Source organism: Dreissena polymorpha, chromosome 10 (genome assembly GCF_020536995.1).
Source record: "Dreissena polymorpha isolate Duluth1 chromosome 10, UMN_Dpol_1.0, whole genome shotgun sequence".
In the NCBI taxonomy this organism is placed as follows: Eukaryota; Metazoa; Mollusca; class Bivalvia; order Myida; family Dreissenidae; genus Dreissena; species Dreissena polymorpha.
In genome coordinates this window covers 28840376-28859380 of record NC_068364.1, presented here as the reverse complement: position 1 = coordinate 28859380, position 19005 = coordinate 28840376, and the positions used below count along the sequence as shown (strand labels likewise).

Genomic DNA, 19005 nt, shown 5'->3' with positions numbered 1-19005 from the left:
TAGAGCTATTATTTTAATTATTTAAATTAAAATCGTTAAACTCATGTAAAGTTTATCGCAATGCATGAAGTAACGTTTGATTGATGATATATAGTATGTATATCTTTTTGCTTCCTATTGTTTTTTAATTTATGGCACAATAGGAAAACCAACATGTCATAAAGTTTATATATCAACAAACACCTTTTTGGCACAAATGTTACGTTTGGATTGCTATCAAAGTTCTTTATTTGATACTAAAACAATTCTTTAAAGTCTTATATGAAGCGGAATGCATAAGCCAGTCTGGTTATGTTTTGCGTTTCAATTAAAATTGATTACAATTCAAATATTACTTTGTTGTCTCTAAGGCATGTTGAGGGAATTCAAACTGTCAATACTGCTGCAGTGCATAATGACGTTTAGTTGCAACAAGTTGGAGTATATATACTGATAACAAGTTTCCTCTACAAAAGAGTGTACTATGACTCTTTAAAGTAATAATTGCAACGAATATTTCCATTGTCGTTGTAATTGTTTTAGTTTAAACTTGCCATAAATTAAAGTTCTTTTCTTAAGAATGTGTCTTCGATCGAATGCATTTTAAATTGTTTTGTAATATAATCATTTGATTATATGTAAGTATGTAAATGGAACACATTTTGAATGATTAACATGTTCTGTTTAACGATTAGTACATCTTGGCAAAAGTCGAAAATGAAGTTACCAAGTGTTTCATTTCCTTTTACAATTTGAACAATCGTATATTTAATACAAAACGTCTATATTTCCTATATTGTTTAAAAACAAATGTGTGATTTTTAAGTACGCATGTTAAACTGGTATTTGAACAATTCTTGTGTCCCAAGAAGCCGCAGGCTAAAGTGTCTTTTTCTCGCTCGATTTGCTGGTATAAAACCTTAAAAAGTAGATAATTTTTAGGTTAAATGAATGTTTAAATTATTCGATTTTTCAAATTGGCCAGCATGAATATGTTGAGCGAGAATTTAATTTATAAAAATGTGTAAGCTATTTCAAGACAATGACACCTTATATAGTGAAGTATTTTTTATTTGTAAAATTCATGTTTTCAATTATATGCAAACAGTTTTGAAGTGTTTAGTGGAATTAGTCCTTGATATGACCTGTTTCACTAGAGATCTTTGTTAACAGCTTTTAAGTATCTCATCTACTATTTGTAAGTTGAATTTGTGTTTGCATATACATGTATATATGTGTGTTCCATTTACACACGTTTGTGCGAATGAAAGTATGAATGTTAATTTGTGTTGTTGTTTTATGTCCACGATAAAAATTAGCAGGGCCTAGTATAACGTCAATATGTTCAACCAGTACATTAACTCTAAGATCTTTGAGCGTCAAATATAATGATATTATCACAATTACCGCTTGATTTGGATCACTTTGGTTACAAGTATATTGTATGCCATATTGTCTACGCGTTCTTATATTGGCGTTACATCGTCTGTGACCAGAATCCCACCAGTGACGAAATGTATTTCTTTCCAAAAGGATACAATATATCCATTAAAAAAGGCCACTGATTAATCACAAATTATAATGGGTACATTTATGTTATTCAAATCTAAACCAAACCCCCAAATATGACTTTATCTTATTCTGTTACACCTACCAATAAATCAAAATGTACTGTATTTCTTGCTATTATTTTGTGTCCGGAAACCATAGTATTATAAATGGCAGCAAAATGGTGTAATGAGTCAATTATTTGACAGGACGCGGTTTTAAACAAAGTCAAACTTGATCTTTTAAATGGATTTTCATTTATCTTATGGAAACCATGTTTTCGGAAGTGTAGATCGAAAATGGGAAATACCTCCTTCAAATGTTCTGTTTTGCAATTTGCAACAATATAAAGAAGTGAAACTCGAGCTGCTGGAGCAGTATTGCATTATGACGATAAACAATTAGATGGTCCTTTATTTGAGGCGAATGACCAATTGACATGACGCCTTATCTATGATCGCTCCGCCCACTAGAATTGATCCACCAATCAGCGATCGATTAATCGGGCGCACTCGTTAGCAACGACCTGTCCGCCATTTTCTAGACAAGCTACATGTTTAGGTTCACTTTTATTCCAACGAGTTTCTTTTGTTTTCCTCTTTAAAAAAACGATTAAAATGGTTAAACGGTTTCAATGGGGATTATGTAACTCGGACAATCGATATCCGGACAGATTAGTTGGTGACATTGAATTTATTTCGTTTCCAAAGCCGAAAAAATATCTAGAGAAGTGTAAGAGATGGATAAAGGCATGCGGTCGTCCCCACGAACAACTGAACATCAACATTGTCAACGACAATTACAATATGTGTTTTATTACTCTGATAGTAATGCACTTAATTGACATCATACATGTTATTTGAAGGTGACATGTGATATATTATCTTATTAACGGTATCAATACATTTGCACTCATGTGGTGTCACCAATAAACGCTTAAATTCACACTAGAAGCTCGAATGCCTAGATCTCATTTTTTAAACGAGTTTCGTTTATTTTGTTCGGATTAAAAAACGGAAATGAAATATGGCAAAAACGGTGTAAAAAGGGTTAATGCAACTCTGACATTTGGTATCCATAAAGATAAGTTAGATGAATTAAATTTATACCATTTCCAACGCGGCAATGCGGTCTTGACAAGAGCGAGTGGAAGCTTCAAGAATTACCGAGATCCCCTTTATAGAACATTAATTTATTTCACAAACTTGAAATGTCATATAAGCAATAACTAAGCATTATTACGTATGTATTATATCACGTGTGCATGTAAAATAATTGAGAATTTTGGTACCCAATTCGTGTAACTTTACGAAATCCCCGTTAAAAATCGCGTTTCTGTGTGTGTCAGAAACAAGTGAAAACCATTTTGCTATTATTTTAATAAAGACAAAATAGATAAATGCTATTGTAAAGGAGATATTAATACTGATATGAGTTAACCAATAAATGCGGTAACTTCGGGGAAGTCGGTACCTGCGCGAGCGTCTGATATTGGTAGCCTTATTAATTTATAATAGCCTGACCGTATTCCATTTCGTACAACGCTAATGTTATATCAGACAATGTCCAAACTTACTGTGTTGTTTTTGCGCTTTAAATTATAGTGATTGATAAATGTCCCATAAGCAATGTTTAATATGATTAATATCACTTTTATACGCAATAACATGTGGGATTGAGGTACCCACCCGGCGTCAGAAAGCGCGTAAAACTTCACCGAATTCCCAGTTATAAAGCGCTATTTCGTGTCAAATACACGGGTAGGGGGAATGTTTCGGTAATAATTTTGTTAATAACACGGGTAAATACCGGTGAAGTGTTAATTTATTGCAAATACCACCATTACACGTAATAACGGGTTCGATTTCGGTAAGCGCGCAAGCGTTTGAGAGCGCGTTTAATGTACCGATTTACCCGTTATAAATAGCTGATGTTCTCTTTAATCGTACATTTTTTTGCATTTGCAGAATAACTAAATGGCATCAACCCCTTTACAAGTTTAATATGGTGTTAAACAAGTCCATAAAATCATCCGGAATATCGCGTAAATCTATATGCATTATATAGGCAAAGAAGCCATGTTGGTGTTAGTTTGTCTAGGTTTTCTTCCCGCTGAGCCACGTGATTAAGTGGGCGGAGCGATCACTGATAAGGCGTCATGTCAATTGCCTAAACAGTACGAAACAGCACAATACAAAACAACATACACAAATAGAAGAATAACAATGGGACCATCGCCTTGGAACGGTCAATGCAAAGCATGTGGGGTTTAAACCGGTTTTAGAGCGCTCAACCTCACACTTGACCCAGCAATATTCATGATACATATAAGTGTTAATAAAATTTAACCTCACAGCATTGCAACTCAAATAAAACAATAATATAAGGGAATTAAAACGCTCAATGTAATTACCATTTAATTACTCAATGGTAGCAAGGAGACAAGAGCAACAGAGTTACAACTTTTTGAGGAACGATGAAATGAAATTACGAACATGTGTCAACTATATCCCTAAATAACAAGACTCGCTGATTTAAAACTTGGCTATTAAATACAATACAAAAACTAAGTAAATTAGGTCCAATATCCATCTGGAAACAACTGACCAACAAACTCGCATGAACATGTCGGCCACAAAAACATCGACTGTGGGGTATAACTATGAGCGCGTATTGTACTACTAGTACAAGCGACACAAACTTTAAAAGAACAGAAATAAAAACAACAGCTTTACTACCGATCGTTTGTGATTATTTTATATCACTATCATTTACACCACTTTTATTTTATCACTACAATTACTCATCTTGTGGTTTTGTTAAACAAGTTTTATGATGTTTGTTAGTATAATTATACTGCGATACCATGTGTTTCTTTGTTTTGTACTCGGTTGTTCGGCTATCTCGGCTTACATTGAATAGTTTTCTTAATTTTTGAAATAAATTATTAAGGATCGCGGACTTAACTGCAATCAAACACATTTTGTATCATTAGTGTCTCTTACGAAATACCGTTAGGATCATCGCTGTTACACATTTAAATCCAGAAGGTGACACAGCGATAGTGCGATAGTACGATGGCGACAATGCGATAGTACGATGGCGACAATGCGATAGTACGATAGCGACAATGCGATAGTACGATAGCACTACTATCTCGTTGTCGCATTGTCGCCATCGTACTATCGCATTGTCACCATTGTACTATCGCGTTGTCGCATTGTTGCCATCGTACTATCGCATTTTCGCAATCGTACTACCGCGTTGTCGCATTGTCGCCATCGAACTATCGCATTGTCGCCATCTTACTATCGCATCGTCGCCATCGTACTATCGCACTATCGCCCTCTAGATTTTAATGTGCAACCACGGTATTCCGTAATCTAGGGAAAATACAATGTGCGCATGTGTACCGGAAGGCGATAGACGACAAAGCGACAGTACGATGACGACAATGCGACAGTGCGACAATACAATGGCGACAGTGCGATAGAACGATGGAGACAATGCGATAAAACGATGACAAAATTACGATCACGCGATAGTACGATGGCGACAATGCGATGATACGATTGCAACAGTACGATATGACTATCGCATTGTCGCCATCGTACTATCGCGTTATTGTATTGTCGTCATCGTATTATACACTTATTTAATGGATGCGCGGTGAACAGTCAAAACTGTTTCCCAAATTATCAGGGATGACTTTGGTACTGTTGCCCGAGGCCGATAGGCCGATAGGCCGAGGGCAACAGTTCCAAATGTAAGCCCTGATACCGAGGGACAACAGTTTAGACTGTTCACCAAGCATCCATGAAATAAGTGTTTTATTACCTTATCAGATTCCCAACATAGAAATAACAGTAAACTAATTCTTTATTTACACACAACAGTAATCGATAAAATAAATAATTTTGACTGTTTAACTGTAAAATGGCGTCATTTTTTCGACGAAATGACGTCATTATTCCAGCGGGCAACAGTTCAAACTGTTGACCGGTCAACAGTTCGATATTCACCGGTAACAGTTTAAAACATTGCAAATTTCTTTTTCGACGAGGAAATAGCAAAAAATAATTAATTATCATTTATATAAGACATCAGGTAATAATATCGCATTGTCGCCATCGAACTATTGCACTATCGCCATTGTATTGTCGCACTGTTGCACTGTCGTCATTTTGCTATCGAGTTGTCGCATTTTCGCCATCGTACTATCGCACTATCGCATTGTCGCCCTCTGGATTTTAATGTGTAACCACGATGGCACAAACGGTATTCCGTAGTTTCTATATCAACCATCGCGATATCGTGATCTCGCATCGCATTATTGCTCTTTTGAAAAGTAATATATTTACCCAGCACAGAGATTTCGTGCTTTCGACCTTTTGACTACAAAAGCGAGAACGAAAAAAAAAGTCAAGCGAAAGTAAAAGATCAATATGTTTAACACGCGAAATCATGCTGCGGATTGAGAGAATACGTTGCGATGTGTTTCAACAACGATTGTTGCGAAATTCAAACCCCAAATATCGAGCTAGGTTAAATTTTGAGCCAGCACTGACATCGAGATTCTTAGGTTAAAGGTTCTAAGGTCCAAACATGAACAAAAACGCCAATCTATGTTGATTAACGAGCCAGCACTGACATGTGCATTCAAATTTGTAACGCGAATTTCATGCTTTAGCGATTATTGTGCAAGCTTTCTGGTTGAAATGAAAACATGAACCGCGAATATCTACATATAGTGTCTGTTCCATGAATTTGCAGTGTCGCATCGTAATGTATGACATCAGGATCAAGTGAAGATGTGTAATAAACTGTTCAGGCTCAAAGTGATTCACTCATACAGGAGAACATACCTGATAAAGTGGGTGGGGCTACATGTCACATGTTATGAAGCCTCAGTCAAATGTGTACTTTGATTTCAAAGCGATTTCTTGCAATACATTAACATTTTTGATATACAAAATTAGTTTATCAACTGTTAAATACCCTTTCATACCTTTAGGCAATTTTTGATTTAACGTTGATGCTTACGTATAGCTATCGTATTGTTGTATACACCGCTAGTGAGATCATTCGCAAATCGTGATGTACGAGTGAAAGCCGGAATCTGTCATTCAAACGTTAAGGGAAGGACTGTAGACGAAGTCGATTAATTATTTCATGACTCGATAATTCTTTTTAAAGCTCGAATAACAATTGGACACAATGACACACTCATGTGTGTAAATAAGCAAGCGGTCAGAAAATTATCAATCATTTAATGCTATTTTGTTCCGCTATATTGGAGAATTTCCGATATTGGCGACTCGACTGTATTCTTATGTAACCGATAAGTTTGCATGGCTAACATAACTTACATAACTTAAATTCATCATTGACTTATCAGAAAAAGATTCAGCTTTTAAGAGTTTTGTTTTTGTAACAGTTCATCTAGAATGTTTTGATGCGGTAAATGCTCTATTGCCTTGGTCCAAATATTCTTTGACCGGGAAATTGTCAACGTGTTCTAGAATGTACGAGTCGCAACCACGGGGATCGTGACCTTCTAAACCGGAAATGCCCTTCCAGAATGTCTTCTGCGACTACGGAAGTGGATTGGACTTGTTCAACCGGATTTCTTCCAACAACCAGCTCTTGAGCTCATCCGGAAACAGTTCGGTAAAGTCCTCCTCTACCTTGTGGAGGTGACGATGTATGTGCAGCTTGGCGGCCGTGCGCGCGTGAATGACGCCTCGGACGGCGACCCAGAACGTCTGGAAGAGCATTCCTTGGTTAACGACGACGCACGCTCCCGGACGCTCTGGGTAGTGATTTGAGACTATGTGCTCCACCGCTAACGCTAGCCTTGGGTTACATGACGTTATCTTCATTCCTGCAAGAGGAATGATTGGGAAATAAAAATGTTCCGTCAACTAAAATTTCAGTTGATACAGAACATTATGCGATGTGTTGTTTTTTTTGGTAAGTTAAGCTCGTCTTTGACCGAGATCTCTTTCTTAATTTTATGAACCGCGAAAATTAAACGCCAATCTTATTGGGCAGACGTTCTGAATTTAGGGACGCAACTTGTTCAAATAATTGTTAAAATTGACTTGTTAACAGTTGGTCGTTTTTGAACAAGTTTAGCAAATGAATTAACTGTAAACACTTTAATATTTGGGATAATTTTAAATAGCTTTAGCAGTGATGACAAGATTACATATGTTTTTCTGACTTCTAAACCTCTCAAAGAAAAGGCTAACTGGCTACCACATACCCGCACGTGCTTTAAAATTGACCGTTATTACGGTAAAACACTTTTCTTTTACTAAATCATCGATGGAACGCTTTATTATCATTCCCATTTCGAATGCTGATTAAAAATACACGAACAAATCAATTTTATCCTAGTTGTTAGCCGTAGTAACGAGTGTTATTTTGTTTGATTTTATATATATCGACATTAATGTTTGTGCTGATTTTAAATTAAAAACATACAAACGCATATCGTCAAACGAAGTAATAACGTCGTCTAAATGCCGTGACGTCGGCAACGTTAATACGAAGACACTAAATTATGTTGACAATCTATAGTATGTTTACACAAAACGGCACATATTAAACAAGTTTGTGAGATATTAGCACACGGATTTCAGATTAGAAATAATGAATTAAAAAAATATTTTAAATGGGAAAAAATGATATTGTTGTCATGTAACCATCTTTTGAAAAATATCAATATTTTAATTCATTTTTCCAAACAAGTCCCTTTATCATTAACGCAGAGTCCTCGTTCTGAGACAAATGGGCTTAATGCATATGCGTTAAGTGTCATCCCACGCTAGCCTGTGCAGTGTTATATCTTTAAAGTATGTCACTATCTTTTAAAAGACTCACTACCTTTGAAGTCAATGACCCATACGAAGCTGTAAGTGCCATGTTTTGAAGCCCGCACGGCGTTTCGAGCAGGTATACCTGGTGCTGAATCGCGCTGTCGACCGGCTGGTGCTGGGTGCAACACTGTGTGTAAATTACGGGTCGACCAGACTTGTCGAAGCCCACCTTGCGCTGAAATATATATGTGTTTCGCTCTGGGAAAACAGGACTTAATGCATGTGCGTAAAGTGTTGTCCAAGATTATCAGGGAACCACTTTCCACGTTACTGGAAGTTTTCGTGAAAGGAAGTCTCTTTATAGCGGAAATCCAGTTTAGGGGGAAAGTTTCGTCCCTTATTAGCCTGTGTAGACTGCACATGCTAATCTAGACGATATTTAACGCACATGCATTTAACCCCATTTTCCCAGAGCATGTGTCTTATACCATTGTTCTTACCTGTATGCGTTTTATTGGTATACAACTGTTAGAACCAAACATATATCTGGCACAGCAGACAACACAACTATAGTTAAGTGGTCTTGTCAATACGCAATGCTGAATTCTGTATTTGCAAAAATTCTTGAATAGATTTCATTCATTCATGGAATTATTACTGCATTTATGTAAATTTTGCAGTTTAAAACTAAATGGATATATATGTAATGCGGAAGTTATATTTATCTTTTGTAGATTTAACGATTCAAATCGCAGATATTTATTTGCTAAATGGATGCCCAATCGATATTAGTTCTCTATTATAAGCTCTATTCCTGCATGGTTCGATAACAAGTAAATCGCCACAGCAAACTACCAAACTGTTGCGGTATGGAAACGTTTTTTACACTCTCTCCCCATTCCAAATGTTGTTAACCGGTACCTATTTTCAACTTTGTACAACAGGTGTGTTGTGAAGCGGTCTTGTCAGCACTCTATTTTGAATTTGTTTAAGTGATTTCATACATTTTTATGCAAATATTACTGCATTTATGTATACTTTACAGTTTAAAACTACATGTGTATGTTTATTATTTGACAGTTATTTGTCCTTTTTTGTAGATCAACCGATTTGAATCGAAGATATGTATTTGCTAAACTGGTGTCCAACCAACATTAGTTATCTATTAAAAACTCTACTCGTGCATGGTTCAATAGCAAGTAAATCGCCACAGCAAACTACCAAACGGTTGCGGTATAGTAACATTTTTTACTCTCTCTCCCCATTCCAAATGTTTGTTTACCGGTACATATTTTCAACTTTGTACAACGGTGTGTTGTGAAATCGTTCCACATAGAACAAAGTATCATTTATGTTCTTTGAACATAACTAAACTTTGACTACGTTTTTCTCGATTACCATTGCATGACCACCGGGTGTTGTTTGACAGAAAGCGCAGACGACATGTTGTGGTTTGGTTTCCCGCCTCCACTCAAGAGTATCCTTTATCTGCTTCTTAGCAGCAGACACGTCCCAGTCACGTGATAACAAGTAGCGGCGTAATCTGCAACCGGACGCAAAAAAACGTTGTAATGCATGTTTTCAGTCAATTAATGAATTTTTTTTTAAACTACATTATAGATAAAAAAAATAAGCAAACAAAGCTTTGAAAACGAGTCACCCAAGTGTTGTCCTTGAATAATCAGTACGTTCTGAGAAAAGGCAGGGTCCAGTCTTATAATGTTTACTGACATAGTTAATTCAATTTGTGCGGTCAGACAGACAGCGTGAGAGATGAAACGGGAAGGCATTGGCAGACAGACATATAGGAAGTCTATTGCTGAATTGTATACCAAGTATAATGACAATGTCGATCGTAGTTATATATAACATTGCGTTATATATTTTAATGTCTACCAGACCTTTGACCTCTGGTGAAACAAAAAGTATCCTGTATAATCCGAGTTGTGCTTTTCATGAGTATACAACGTTTCATCGGGGTATCGTCAGTATCTTTTTTAGATATCACAGGTACCTCTTTTGCGGACAGATTTACTTTCAGAAATACGGACGCACATACAAACGTAACGGATGATAGATACACCTATACACCGCTCCGGTTAAACCGGTTCAGGACTCGTTAAATGTAATTGTGATTCGTGATAAAATTACATCTTAAACCCATTAATGCATAATGGACTCTCCCATCCTTCTAAATTGGATCAATTTATTTCCAAAATTAGGGATGTCTAGTATATTTATTTCTATATTTAGAATATTTCTAACAGAAATTCATTTTAGCATCATGCGGCGTCTCATCTGGATGTACGCTGTTTTCCAAGGCCTTTTTCTAGACGCTAGGCATAAATGGGTTAAGACCTCGTAAGGGTTCTATAAACAGACTGAAGATAAAATCAATAACGTTACAAAAGTTTTGAGATAAGTTCAATTATTACGCTTAAAACGTTAATATGCAAAGATATTGGTGACTGGGGTGAATGATGTTAACAGATATGCCAACATATAATTAAATGTTTGATTAATGTTTACTCTTGATAATATTTTCAATAAGCAATCGCTCACGGTAAGGACATTACCAGTTCGTTAAGTGGTGAACGAACCTTTTCAAATAAGATTTTAAAGCTGTGTTTATAAGATTGAAAGGCGAATCTCACGTTTGTTCGGACAGGAAGTTGGGATCATCAGGATCGTGCTCGTAGCCCTCGATGCGACCCCAGAGTTCCTTAATCTTCGCAGCGTCTTCACCATCCGACATACTAGTTGCACGGTCGGCTTTAGGAAACAGTATCGTGTTTAAGTAAGTAAATCTCAGTCCAGTGCAAGGGCCATACATCTATATTTATTTGCTTTTGTATAATTGTCAAATTACTTTAGCAGAAGATCATGACTCCCTATGTTTCAAAATTCATATAAATATATTACCAACAGATGCCAATATATTGAAATGTATAATAAAAGAGCAATTTATTTATTTTCCTTATATTTACTGAAGTAATGCACTGTATTGTTCATGTGGCAATCAAAACTACATCGGTAAAATATAAATTGGACGCCACTGACTCAAAACATCATTCGATTGCACACTCTTCTGTTACAATGGTTAACACATTTCTTAAGTAAATATGGGCTTAACAACAATATAGTATATACCTGTATATACCTGCATAATATGGACGTATAACTTTAATTCATGTCTCCGTCAATTTATTGATTCATGAAACTTGTGTTGAAATAAACACATTTCAAATGACAAACTCTTATATACCTTCAATATACTGCTCAATAAATGTCAAGAAACTTTTGAAAACATGCCATAGCATAAACTGGATTGTCTCTTAATCGCATATATTATAGGCAAACTAACAACAAAACCAACTGTGCCGTCTGTTGTGAAAACAGCACATGTCATAAACATTTAGTGGTCTTATATATGATATGTTATAAATATGCACATTTAAATATCATCTTTCAGTTTTAAGAAACAAAATGTGTCGATACATTTGAAAACCATATCATTAGATCTATCCGTTTTATGTTGATTTATAGCATAGCTACATCTGGGACTACTATTCAAATGATGACAGTTGTGAAATTAAAATGCAGCTGGGGATTGGGTGTAAATGTGATACGACAAGACGAAAATGTGCAAAACAAAATGTGTATTTTTGTTTCATGACACAAATTGGTATTTGAAAGAAATTTTATCTGTTTACACATTTTTTTTCCTTCAACTTTATGCATGGAACATATTAGGTAAGAGAAGATTTGATGATATTTCTTAATTCTGACACAAATATATTGCATGATATGGGCGGGAAATTTGGATAACGTATAGGAGAGCTATCCGTAAATGTTAGCTACAGCTTAATATATATTATCATTATATTACAATTACCGCCTTCATATTGATTTCAACGCCTAATGTCTTTTTCAAACAATCTTTGTTTACTTTTTGGCTAATTCACGTTTTTATGTTCAGCTTCAAAGAATAATAATAAGCCTCAGCAACGATTACTTGTCAGACTTTCTTTACTTGCTAAGTTTCACAATGCGCAGGTAATTCAGTATTAAATGTTTTGATTACAAACGGTTCACATATTCCTAGTAATAGAAGCAGCAGCTACAGCAGGAACAGCAGCAGCAGCAACAAAAGCAGCAAGAGTAATACAGAATTGTCAAACAAACGCCCACGTAGCGTGATATTAACTAGTTCTATGATGATTGAGATAAATGCAGCAGCAATAGAACGACATCATTGTCGAATAAACAATCACGTAACGTAAGATGACGCTATTTCTATGATCAACCTGCTAAATGCAATGGCAGAAGTGGCACTGGTGTATGAATTTTCATCATATCCAAAATAACGAGTGCACATCTTTCAAATGAACACTATACATGAAGACTTACCTTCTATGCATAAGTAAACTCCAACATTGTATTGTATATAAACCTGCTTGTATCGTTACACATAGAAATATTAGTACTATCTATCGCGCTTGATCAGTAAGATAACTTATATCACAATGTATAGATATACATTATTGAAGTACTCGATTTTGAAGGAACGCTTTACGTTGAAACTCCGTATGTACTACATCACGAACTTTTACAATGTCACACCACTTAATGTTAAATGTTTATCGATAAAGTGTAAATACCCTATATCTTTAGAAGTCTTAAATACAAATCTCATTTCAATTTATACCCTCTAATCTGTCTGAAGTGATATATATCGGATAGAAATACCAGCTGTATGCATTATCCGAAAACACACAATAAGTGCAATCTACAAAATGTTTTGAAAAATATAGTAGGTTTCGTAGATATAGACTACCTAGTTCGCATAATCTACATGTGGCAGTTTCGCTTGGATAATTAAAGTTGAGATGGTTTGTGATTTAGAAATGATTTTAAATGGGTCAGTTGGGTATTATGTCCAAAAATATAGGACAGTTCGGATTAATAGTATTGGCCGAATGTTTATATTCGAACTTGTGAACTATTTCGATGTTAAAAGCAACAACTAGTTTTAACTTGTTCATTTATGACAGTTTCCAATCCATGGCCAGGGCCAGTCCAGGATTTCTGATTAGGGGGGGGCGGGTTATTGAAAGATTTGATGGGGGGTCAGGAGGCCGCTAAGGCCCATGGTTGGTGAAGGGCACAGCCTTGCTAGGGGGTACAAGGCATAGGGGCAAATCCTATATCCTATAAAAGCAAGCTGGAACTATCCTTTGTAGCCACAAGGAAATGCAAGGAGAAAATGCAACAGCCTGAAGCCTATCTGAAGAAGAACTCTCTTCAGGTAAAAGTTGCAATAACATTCCAGCCTTACAGTGATATTGTACAGTATTTGTCCAAACTGTCAGGTCTCGGGACGATTGAACACAGTACCACGACATTGATGGTACAAGATAATCCAAACAAGAAAATCATTGTGCAGGGGCAGTCTTTACACAATGTAAAAATATCAAACGATTCAGAGGAATGATGTATCACAGCAACCCTTGTTTGCCCAGACAGAGAGGTCCTGGTTGTAGACAACAATAATAAAAATGTCAAGCTGCTTGACCAGCAGTACCAGGTTGTCAGTCATTGGAGTGCAACTGCCTTTCCAAGGGACATTTGCGCGATCACACCCGGTGAGGTGGTTGTGACTCTGGGTGATGAAAACACACATGAGGTCGAGTTTATAACAGTCAACAAAAGACAGCTGGTGACTGGAAGAAAGCTTCAGTTAAAACATACATGTAGAGGTATTGCCTGTAACCAGGGAGACCTTTATATTTCTGCTGATAATGCACTATACAAGTACACAGTGAGTGGGAAACAAGTCAGAAAGATGTATGAGGATGCATCAAGCCCGCATACAAGTAAGAACTGCAGTTAAAAGAAAACAATAAATGTTTCGGGGCGTTGATTAAGACACGCCAGAATGCCAAGTCAAAAAATGTTGAAATTTAATTCTGTTTAATCACGGGCTTATAAAAACATGTATAGGTCCCTATTTTAATTAATGCTATGGATTGGTAGAATCCGGCATTGTTATTGGATCATCAAACTGAGTGTTGTTTATTGTAACATCTGAAAGAAGACTCTGACCTAAAATGTGGTTCAACATTTGATTGTGTGGTTTTATTGACATCATAGCAGGCACAAAAGGCTTTTCAATAATTGCTTGTAGCCTGTTTTTTTTTAATTTCGTGTTTATGTTTAATTGTCAATTAATGAGTATGAATTTATAATTTCAGAGACTTACTTTTGTAACTGATGAAGAAACTGGATAAAATTTCAAAAATAACTATAATATTCTTAAGAATGATTGTCATGTAAAATATGTTATTGTGTGTCAATATAAACGTTGGTACATGTATGTGTAATGTATTATAACTATATAGACTAAAACCGCCTTAAATATTCCTGTGCATGTTGAAGTATTTCTTTCTTCATTGTTTGAGAAGACTTTAATTATTCTAACACCAGACACATACAAACATGTCGAACATTAAGAGAACACAATGTACTGGAACAGACCTTCCTACCACACATTAATATTTATTAATAGGGGAATAAATATATATATATATATATATATATATATATATATATATATATATATATATATATATATATATATATATATATATATATATATATATATATATATATATATATATATATATATATATATTGATAATGTGTTGCCTCTGGTATTTTACAACACATTATTAATACATTTGCGATGATATTTGTAATTAACTACTATACATATAATTTAATATATTAATGTTACTCTGTTTTGCAGTAGAGAAGTGTGCTGTGAGTCCCACAGGGGACAAGCTGTACATCACTGACTACTCCCAGAACAAGCTCCTCACCCTGGCCAGGGATGGTTCAGTCCTGGCCACCTTCACTGACCACGCACTGTTAGAGCCATGTGATGTACATGTTACACCTGCAGGACAAGTGCTGGTCTGTGGAATGGGGTCTCACACTATCCTACAAGTGGATAGTTAGGGCAGAAGGAAGCTGGCTACACTTGCTAAAAAGGAAGATAGAGTGTTGTGGCCATGGGCTGTCTGCTACAGCAGGCATACTGCGTCCATTATCGTGGGAATTTATGCCAACAACAGCATCCTGGTGTTCAAAGTACAATAGCGTAATTCTACGTGTATCTTGATTTATGATTCAGACGAGTTAAATAGCAACGGGATTGTGCTGTTGGGTGTAATAATAGTGTGTTATACTACTAAAACATGGCTAGTGTTTTTGCAGTTGTATTTATTTTGTAAACAAAACATGTAATAAGTAAATAGAATGTTCAGAGTTTCTGTGAACATTAGAACTGCTATAGGTTGTATTATATTGTTACATCTATAACAATTGTTTTTGTTTTTCTCATTTACTTTACAGGTCGACATAAACTGCTGGTGAAAATACAGAAACAATTTTAGATCAGAATATAATGTCTGTCATTTTTACATAACATCAACCTTACACTGTAACTATATTTATCATACCGCTGCATAGATGCCTGCCTGATATAACACTGTCTGATATATATTTTATATCAGATCAACAGGAAGTTCTTATATCAGTCGATGATTGGAGGTAGGTCATATTTCTCGGAATCAACTACAAAGTAATATTTTTATTAAAATCGAATCAGATTCAACAAAAAAAAACAATTTGATACCAAGATGTTATAGATTTTAAACACTAAATGCAACACAAACAGCAAAAACATATTTTACAAATAGCGCAAGAGCTCATGACGTCATTAGTAACATGTCAAACGACAAAAAGTCATATTCTTTCTAGCTAAAAATGCAGCTTTTTAGCGATTTGTTAATTATATCTTAAAACTCGGGGACGTAGAGGTATGAAAAACAGAAAAAAAAACAGGTTACTGCCTGATGTTTTTGTAATATATCAGGATCGGAACGAATAAAATAATTGTTCGGCAAGCCTCGCCGTTATATTATTTTAAGCCTTGTTTGATATATAACAAAAAAATCAGACAGTAACCTGTTATTCTCTCTATATATGTACATATGTAGGCAAGCATTTCTTTAACATACATAAACATGTTTTGAAGATGAATTAAATTGTTTGTGTCTTTCTTTTTGAAGCATGATGAATTCAGTGGAAACCCGATGGCTCGAACTTGCTTGGCTCAAATTTCCGGTTGGCTCGAACTCTCACCGAATCACCGATTTTGTATTGCTATGTATTCATTTATTATATGGTATTTGTTTGATTGTATGTGTAACTTTTTAAAAATGTTGATGAACGAAAGTATTAAAGCGGGTATATACGATTTGTTTTGTGTTTAATTGTAATATATTGATAAAATATGTTACAATAACACAAAATAGGCAAGAAGAATTATACATTAAAGCCGAATTTCATAAAATGCAGCAAAGACAAATTAGCGCCCCGAGCCGATAGTGACGTACATATTTTCCTACAATAACCGAAGCATTGGTCTTTGTATTATAAACCGTTAAACTACGAGGAATGTTCCAGAAGTTCGTGGATTTTCGCTATATCTTATTAGTTTGCTGGTAACAGTCAACAAAATTTACATATTATACAAACCAATTATCACGGACTTTATATATAAGCTAAAAATGCATGAATTCCATAAAGCGCGTTTGAAACGCGTTGTCATAGAGACCTCAGTAACGACATGCGGCGCACGCGTGTATTTTATTATAAGTATGAGCGTTACGCGAATTTAAATTTGGTGTAAATGTCGTTGATAAACAGAATTTACGGCAAATTTCACGTTACAGCGCCTAAGTCTACCTTACAGCCCGGATTTGGCCCCTATGGACTTCCGCGTCTTCCCTGAAGTTAAATCACATTTGCGCGGTATTCGCTTTGCAAGTAAACAGGAACTTACACTTGCAGCAAAGCGAATCGTGTCATCTTTTGACGCTGACTGGTATAGAGACACTTTTGACAAGTGGATTTCCCGACACATTAAGTGCATTCGCGTTGGAGGTGATTATGTGGAAAAGATTTGACAGTTGTTAACTTCATAACGTCATTGACGTTGAACAGAAACGTTACACGTGCGTCGGTGTGCGCATTGTGCACATGTTTAAATTTCTGATATATATTTATTGTTTTATGTATTTCCATGATATTTGGAAAGTATATTTGGAAAGGACGAAATATTCTTAACATGCTATTTGTTTGTCCATTTATGTTACCAAATGAAAGTTATAGCGAAAATCCACGAACTTCTGGAACACCCCTCGTAAGTTTAGATGCACATCGTACATGTATGGTATACATGCTGGCGAATTCGGCTGTACAGCCGTTTTCAATTTCAGAATTAAATATCTGGCTTATTTGGCATTTATCGACACATGTTCTTCTTATTTTTTATTTTAATTTATATGGAAATATATATATATATAATTTTTTACACAGTTTATATAAATTCATAAATATTTGACAAAATCGTATATACCCGCTTTAAGTATTTATTCTGGTCTTATTAATTCAAGATCAGAAGTAGTATGGAGTTCCGGCAGAATGAATAATCGCCAACTGGTGATGTAAATCTAATGCAGATTCATGTAAGTAAACATAAGAATATTAGAAATCGGTAAGCTCGAATACCAGAAGGCTCAAACTTTTGCTTTCAGTCCTGGCGAGTTCGAGCCATCGACGTTTGCCTGTAGTTTTTTTTCCTGCATTGAAAATATGTTCCTTGGTAATTAATAACTAACGATATGTATTCAGCGTAGCTGTCTCACTCAGGTTTTGATCTACATTAATATCCATTAAAATGTTGAGAATATTTTCGCCATCAGACCTAAATGAATATATGATAATTAAGCATAAGATAATATGAAACTTATAGAAATGCAGCATTACGTTTTGCAATAATGTCAACAGGGTGAAAGTATTTGATCAAGTAGAAATGTTAAGCAGCTAAACCAGTTTGTCACTTATTAAACTGTCAAAATCACAATGTTTCTGTTTGCCACGTTATATTTACCTGAGAGTTTATTCTAGGAGGCTTTTTTCATACATACCAATTATTATTGCGTCGCATTGTGAGCAGTAGTATATATTTTAGCATAGAATTGTTCCTTACTGTTTCCTAGCCTGATATGCTTATGAAAACTCAGTCAAATTTTGTGTGTAATTGACATTAACACATTTAAAACCAATGAGTTTTACATTGGCCGTCTTTCCAGCAGTGAAATTGTTCACTCTCTTTGAATGCAAAAATTCTATCTGGCAGGGTATCAAGGTCGGTGAGTAAAATATCTGTAAATCCTTCTTTCAATGTTATCCCGTTTGCTTAGGCATGACAAATCTTTAACACGATATTTGATGTATGCCATAAGTATAATGCTCCTGACAAATAATTTTATTGTGGCATACATTTATTAGAGCTGGGAATGAATATTCAAATATCAGCTAAATATTCAATTCCAAAATTAATATTTGAGTATTCGGTTTTTATGTAAAAAAAATACAACAAGATATGTGTTTGTCAGAAACAATATGTCCCTTTTTGCGCCGCTTTGAAGCTATATAGTTGACCTTTGACCTTGAATGATGACCTTGACCTTGACATTTTGCCCCTTAAAATGTGCAGCTCCATGATATACACATGCATGCC

General features: G+C 35.4%; 1 protein-coding gene across 1 annotated transcript; it reads right to left on the bottom strand.

The window, feature by feature from the left end:
* Window positions 1–6709: 6709 nt before the first annotated feature.
* On the bottom strand, window positions 6710–13139 carry LOC127848809 (phosphatidylinositol transfer protein 3-like). Its single transcript, XM_052381444.1, has 5 exons — window positions 12762–13139; window positions 11006–11123; window positions 9750–9894; window positions 8419–8586; window positions 6710–7411 (listed from the first exon to the last, which is right to left on the bottom strand). Exons 2-5 carry the CDS (start codon window positions 11104–11106, stop codon window positions 7406–7408), a joined length of 420 nt encoding a protein of 139 aa, XP_052237404.1. The 5' UTR covers window positions 11107–11123; window positions 12762–13139; the 3' UTR covers window positions 6710–7405.
* Between the last annotated feature and the right edge of the window lie 5866 nt (window positions 13140–19005).

What these genes read in the sequence shown, in the direction of transcription:
- LOC127848809 (XM_052381444.1), bottom strand. Translation starts at nt 11,106, where the DNA reads ATGTCGGATGGTGAAGACGCTGCGAAGATTAAGGAACTCTGGGGTCGC. An exon ending in AACTTCCTGTCCGAACAAAC is followed by an intron (nt 9,895 to 11,005) that starts GTGAGATTCGCC and finishes GTCCGGTTGCAG; the next exon opens with ATTACGCCGCTACTTGTTAT. An exon ending in CACCCGGTGGTCATGCAATG is followed by an intron (nt 8,587 to 9,749) that starts GTAATCGAGAAA and finishes TATATATTTCAG; the next exon opens with CGCAAGGTGGGCTTCGACAA.